This window comes from Chinchilla lanigera, unplaced genomic scaffold, assembly GCF_000276665.1.
Source record: "Chinchilla lanigera isolate Chin_1 unplaced genomic scaffold, ChiLan1.0 scaffold00051, whole genome shotgun sequence".
NCBI classification, from domain to species: domain Eukaryota; kingdom Metazoa; phylum Chordata; class Mammalia; order Rodentia; family Chinchillidae; genus Chinchilla; species Chinchilla lanigera.
In genome coordinates this window covers 8,029,585-8,036,530 of record NW_004955452.1, presented here as the reverse complement: position 1 = coordinate 8,036,530, position 6,946 = coordinate 8,029,585, and the positions used below count along the sequence as shown (strand labels likewise).

Here is a 6,946-nt window from a genome sequence, read left to right as displayed (position 1 = left end):
CATTTTATAGAAAGTATTTAGTGAAGGAGAAAAAAGACTGGAAAAACTGTAAACATTTTCAACATTAAAATTTCTGCCTTCTAACTCAGCAACATTTCAGTAACATTCTTGCCAAAAGTGCACAACCTGAATCTAACCATGAGGAAACCTCAGACAACTCAAACTGACCACATAAAATTGCTGGACTGTATTGTTCAAAACTACCAATATTGTGAAATATTTAAAAGACTAGGAACTGTTTTCAATCAAAGAAAACAAAAGAGATACGACAACTAAATTCAAAATATTACCTTAGACTTTCTTTTTCTCTAACAGATATCATTGAGACAACTCACAAATAAGGGTAAAAGGTTATAGAATCATTTTCTATGTTAAGTTCCCTGCTTTTGATAATTGTATTATTGTTACATAAGAAAAACCCTAGATCCTAGGATATACAAACTGAAGTATTTAGGAGCAAAAGGACACAGCATCTTGACCACTTAAATTTTAAAAATTGAGGTGAAATTCACATAACACAATATTAAGTGTTTTACAGTGTACCATTCAGCGGCATGTAGTACATTCACAATGTCACATAGGCATTACCTCTACCTAGTTTCAAAACATTTGTATTGCTCTCAAAGGAGACTCTGTAGTCCATTAAGCAATACTCCCTGTTCTCTTCTTGCCTTAAACCCTGGTGACCACTAATCTTTTTTGGATATTTCATTTGAACAGAATCATGCAATATACAATGTATGGCCTTTTGTATCTGCCTTCTTTCATTTGATCTGGTGCTCTTTAAAAACAAAAACAAAACAAAAAAAAAACAACCACTCCAGGGTGGTCTCCTTATGTTGCCCAGCTGGCCTTGGACTCTTAAGACTTAAGAAACCCTCCTGCCTTAGGTTCCTGAATAGCTTGGACTGCAGGCATGCAGCTCAGTGCCCAACTTTCATCTGAAATGATGTTTTTGAGGTTTATCTAAAAGGTTGGCTATCTTCATTCCCTCTTCTAAGTAACATTCCATTGTTTGAATTTTGTTCATCATTATCTGTTAATGAACATTTGGGCTGTTCTTCCCTTTACACTATTGTTAATAGTGCTGCTATGTTTATTTGTTTTAAGACAGGGTCTTGCTATATGGTTCAAACTGGCCTTGAACTCATTTTAAACTCACTATGAATTTACTATAGCCTTGAACTCACTACGTAGCCTAGGCTGGTTATAAACTTGTGGTGATCTTCCTGCCTCAGCTTCCCAAGTGCTGGAATTACAGGTGTATACCACCATACCTGGCTATGCTACAACTTACTCTTACATGGTTCAAGAAAAAAACTCTGCATTTGTGTGTGTATGTGTGCAAATAGAACATAAAATAAATTAGTAAAATATTAGTATTTGAATAATCAGAGTGAAGGATATCTAGGAATTCCTTATATCATATTTCAACTTTCAGTAAGTCTTAAATTACATATGCCCAACGTTTTTTTCATTAATAGTTGAAAAAAAAGCCTGCCTTCTGAGGACTTAGTTCAGGTTGGCCTTGAACTCACTACGTAGCCCAGGGTGGCGTGAACTCACAGTGATCCTCCTGCCTCAGCTTCTCAAGTGTTGGGATTATAGTTGTGCGTGTTATAATCAATTTAAAGGAGAATAATTTGGCAATGTCTTGTCAAGGTAAAAATAAACATAAACTATCATCTAACAATAATGAGGTAGGAGATTGGGCATGGGGATAAACTGGCCAAGCAGGTGGACATAATCTGTCAAAGTCATAAGACCCAAGGCACATGTACAGAACACAGAATCCAAGATGACTCTGCAATTCCTGAACACCATATGAGGAACCAATCAGAAAAGTACTACTTTCAATTCTTCATTTATATTTGGTATGAAACCAAGTGACCCTGCGATAGAACACTTTCAATCTGGTGCCAGGCCAAGTGAGGTTTTAGGACAGCTATCTCAAATGACTTATTTGCATACAGGAGAAAGCCAATCGAGAAATTCCACATACAAAGGACTGCCCTCCATCGTCCTCCTGGCTGCTGTGAGCCTTTTCACTGGCTCATTCTACTCTGCAGAATCTACTTCCTTTCCACCTTCAATATACCTACATCCCACTACCTTTTCTATGTGTCTTGTCCAACTTTTTGTTCATGACATTAAGAACCTGAGCCACCCCAGGACTCACAAACTGGTAACAATTCCACTTCTGGTCATATATACTAAATCAATATTTTTAAAACTATGATTTATGGTCTACTGTACAATCAATTCAGTGGAAGAAAAAAAATCAGCACTTAAAGACATAAAGTGGAATACAAAAGAAAAAAATCAGGATACAATAAAGATTAAGATTTCTGTGAAATTTTCTTTTTCAACAAGGATAAATTTCAAAAACTATTAAGAAAAGTAATTCACATATGATTACTTATTATATAATGTAATTTACAGAATGTTCAAAAGGACAAAATATATCAATATATTTTAGTAATTCCTAATAAAATGTATTTTTTAAATCAACAGAATTATTAATGAAAATTTCAAGACAGTGGTGACCTCTGCAGGAGAAGATATACTAAATATAATTTCTTTTAAACAATTTGTGTAAATTCTGTTACCAGTGATTTATAGTATATACAGAAGTATAAGGAAATCTTGCCTTTGCTCTATACTAATCCAGAAAGGGTGAGCGTGGGCAGCCTGACTCTAGAAGCGGAGTCTCTCTCATCCAGAACCAAAAGAATAAACAAGCTAAAAATTAAGCTAAGAGAACAGAAAAATATTGATAAACTAAAGAAGTTATAAATAGTAAGTCTGTCTCTGAGGGAAAATTTAAAAAGACAGAAAAAGCAATACTCTGTATTGTACATAGGTTTGGACAGATGAAAAGAAAATATAAAAATCTGGACTAAAAGGAATCACCTCAAATTCATAACAGACTTTTATGGACAGGGAGAGAAGAAGATGGGATTGAAAGGAAAACAAGAGAGACAAATTTCCTTTAACTGTACCTTTTTTGCAGGGTGGGAGTTTGAGGCAGGGTCTCGCTATGTAGTTCAGGCTGGCCTTGTACTCACTATGTAGCCCAGGCTGGCCCTGAACTCCTGCAGTCCTTCAGCCTCAGCCTCCCAAGCGTTGGGATTACAGGCGTGTGCCACCACGGCTGGCTTTACTATACTACTTGAAATAAATAATGTGGTTTTTTTTGTTTGTTTGTTTGTTTGTTTTTGTTTTTTTTGGTTTTTCTCCGGTACCGGGAACCGAACTCACGACCTTGCGCTTGCCAGGCAGGCGCTTTTGCCGCTGAGCTAAATACCCAGCCCCTGAAATAAATAATGTTAATATCTGTGAATTCTGGATGGTTGGTACATGGGTAATTGTTATATTAGTCTGTATACTTTTCTATGCTTTTATGAAATATGGAAAAAAATCCTACTGTTGAATATCTATTACAATCTTAAATTTTATACGTGTTTATTTTACTTCAGTAATTTACTTGCATTTATTAAGTACACAGAGATATATATACAGATAAGTTACTATAAACTTTATTGTAATAGTTAGATTATCCCAAAATGCCCATTCAATATGACTTTTTACATATGTTGTATATATAATTACTTTTAAACTAATGATAAACTAGTTTTTAAACTAATGATAAACTAGTTTTTTAAACTAATACACTTTTTAAACCACATATATATGGTTTGTATATATACTTTTTACATATGTTGTATATATAATTACTTTTTAAACTAATGATAAACTAGTTTTTAAACTAATGATAAACTAGTTTTTTAAACTAATACACTTTTTAAACCATATATATATATATATGTATAAAGTACTTCAAGTTGTGTTAAGTAAAAGAAAATTCACTGCATATTTAAATTAACACACCTATGGCTGTGTGTCTATACATTCAGAACACCGTTGAAAGACAAAAAATTAGTTACTATGGTTGCCTCCAGGAAAGAAAACTGCATGACTAAGATGAAGAAAGGAGGGAGCTCTACCTTATATTATACTTACTTGTACCTTTTAAATTTATACAACCTCTTTATAGCATCTATTTGAAAAACTTGTTTAAAAATTGCATAGCATATGTTATGGCTTGTGTTCAGATGTCCCCCAAAGCCTCACACAGTTGTAGAGCTTTTTCGGAGATGGCTGAATCTAGAGTGTGTGACTGATTTGAAGTGCAATGCTGGGATTAAGGGTAGGGACTGCTGGATCAGTCCACTGATAGGATTGGTACAACCTTAATCCCAGTAGCCTGGAAACAGTGTAAGGGCCAGAATGAGGCTCATCTCTCTCTCGTCTCTTGTTGCTTTTGCTGTCTGCTGCCGCTAAGAACGATTGCCTCTCTGCCATGTACTACCCCACCTTGGAGCCAGTGGATTATGGACAGAAGCCTCCACAAACTGTGAGCTAAATACCTTTCTCCCTTTAAATTTGGGTGTTGGGTATTTTGTCTCAGCAACAAAAGAAAAGTAACTAAGATAGCATATTTGTATTTATTTTTTTGCATATTCATATTTTTAAAAAGCAAAATTTGTATATACCTAGAAAAAAATCTTGTAAATTATAGTAATTTAACAGTATTCTGTGATTATACACTAAACTAAAATCAAAATGGATCAAGGGACTGCCAGGCATGGTGGCACATGTTTGTAAGCCCAGTAATCAGGAGGTTGAGGCAGGAGGATTGCTGAAAGTTCAAAGGCAGCCTGGGTTAATAGCAAGACCCCATTTCGAAAAAATCAAGGAAGGAAGGAAGGTGGGGAGCAAAGGGAAGGAGAAAAGGAGGAGAAGGGAAGAAAAGGAAGGGGAGAGGAGGAAAAGAGAGTCAGATAGACAGACAGATGGACGGACCAACCAATAGATTGACTGGTCATCTGGCCAGCCTTTAAGTTTCTCTTTGGCCTAACTGAACTGTCACAGCATCACTACTCTGTACTTTGTAGCCATTATGAAGTAAAACAAGGGTGACCTGAGCACAAGCACTATGATACCATGACAATCTACTGGACAACCTGATGGTTACTAAGCAACTAACAAGGTGGGCAGTATATACAGAGTGGCTATGCTACACAAGGGGATGATTCACATGCCAGACAGAATGGAGCAGGATTGTACAAGATTTCATTTGATACTCAGAATGACATGCAATTCCAAACTTACAAATTATTTATTTCTGGAATCTTCCATCTAATATTTTCAGACTATATTTGACTATGAGTAAATGAAACTAGATAAAGTGAAGCCACAGAGAAGAAGGACTACTGTATAGACAGGAAAACATGGGAAAAGTTAGAAGGCAGGTTAGCTCGGTGATAGAGTGTGTGCTTAGCATGTGTGAGGCCCTCAGAAGGAAGGAAGAAAAGAGAGGGAGCAAGACAGGGACAAGGAGGGAAGGAGAGAGAAGGGAGGGAGGGAAAGAGGGAGGCAGTAGTCCAGAACTATTTAAAAGGAGTAGGATCTGGCAGCAAACTCCTCCTAGTAGGCCACTGCAGGTTTGATCACTACCATTTTGAAAACTGACTCCCATATCCTTGTTCTTTTCTACCTTGTATTACTCTCATCATTCCTATCTTCCCCAGCTTTGCCTAGTTGTCTTTTAAAGTGGTCAAGATCTGGCCTATATCTCTACAGTTTCACCTCAGCTGCATTTTTCTATTATGGTATCTCCTCCTTCCAGGGGAAGGCTTTATCCCACTTTCAAAGTAATCTGCAATAGTCAGGATTCTAAAGTGACTGACTCACAGCCAGAAGTGGTTGGAAATCCTCTGACCTACTAAAAGAAAGAAAGACTATAAAAAGGGCTATATCCACTTACCTCGAACCTGCTTTTTTATTTCTTTGGCAGAATCCAGCCATGTCTGTAAAAAGAAAAAAAGGCATTCACACAGAGCTCCAAAACACATAAACAACAGGATCACTGAACATCTTGTAATAGTGCCTCCAGTCAGCCCACATTTCCCTTGATAGTCTTTGCATTAATTCCAGCATAGTGATCTTAAACAGAGAAACAGGTAACTGGAATTTGAGCTTGAATCCAAGCTCTACTACCTACTGGCTGAGAAACTTTAGGATAAATGTATAAATGGTGATATTAGTAGCTGGACCTGTCTCATAGAGTCACTATAAAGATTAACTCTCTTAGTAAACAGCCGATGTGAAATAAGCATTTTCTATGGACATTACTGGTAAAGATTAGTACTGAATCTACAACCAGGGTAAATTAACATTATCCAAATCTTATTTTCCCCTTCAAAACTAACCTTTGATCTCATTCATGTTTTCTATGTTAGCACATCTGGTACATGGTTCATGCCCAGTTAATGTTTACTGAAACAATGTTTTGTTTTCCCTAACTACTCTTGCCTCCCTGTAATATCTCCCTTAATGATTTCTCATTCCACTTAAGAGTCTAGGCAGAGATCCTCAACCCAAAGGAGACCATGCTTTAAAATAGGGGCACTTGAAAAGAAAGAAAGAAGAGAAAAAAATATGTATATGAATACACAGAATAGCTAGGATAATTGTACTATTAGTATCTGTTGGTTTATTGAAAGGAACTGTTAATGTGTAATTATTTGATCAATCTTACATGCCTATATCTGGTTATCTGTACAACCATTTTGAAGATAACATTATGTAATATAACAACCACTGTTACCATCCTATCACCTTGTTTTGAAATCTGTATCGGACTGGGGATTTAGCTTAGCAGCACAGCGCCTGTCTGGCAAGCGCAAGGTCCTGAGTTCAATTCCCAGTACCGGAAAAAAAAAAAAAAGAAAAAAACATTGTTAGATAAAGAATAAAATTGTCAAACTGAATATACACACACACACACACACAATCTTCAGTAAAACATATTTCAAAAATAAAAGAACTAATAAATTGAATGAAAATGAAAATTAAGAGAAATCATTGTTGACAATATACC

The 6,946-nt window shown here is 36.0% G+C and overlaps 1 protein-coding gene across 7 annotated transcripts in view; it reads right to left on the bottom strand.

Moving 5' to 3' along the window:
* Epb41 (erythrocyte membrane protein band 4.1) overlaps window positions 1-6,946 on the bottom strand; it is a 193,071-nt gene that overhangs the window by 86,635 nt on the left and 99,490 nt on the right. For all 7 annotated transcript variants that reach the window (XM_013519475.1, XM_013519473.1, XM_005394970.2 and 4 more), the window contains one exon: window positions 5,831-5,873. In XM_013519475.1, coding sequence (XP_013374929.1) covers window positions 5,831-5,873 — 43 coding nt within the window. The remainder of the gene's footprint in view (window positions 1-5,830; window positions 5,874-6,946) is intronic.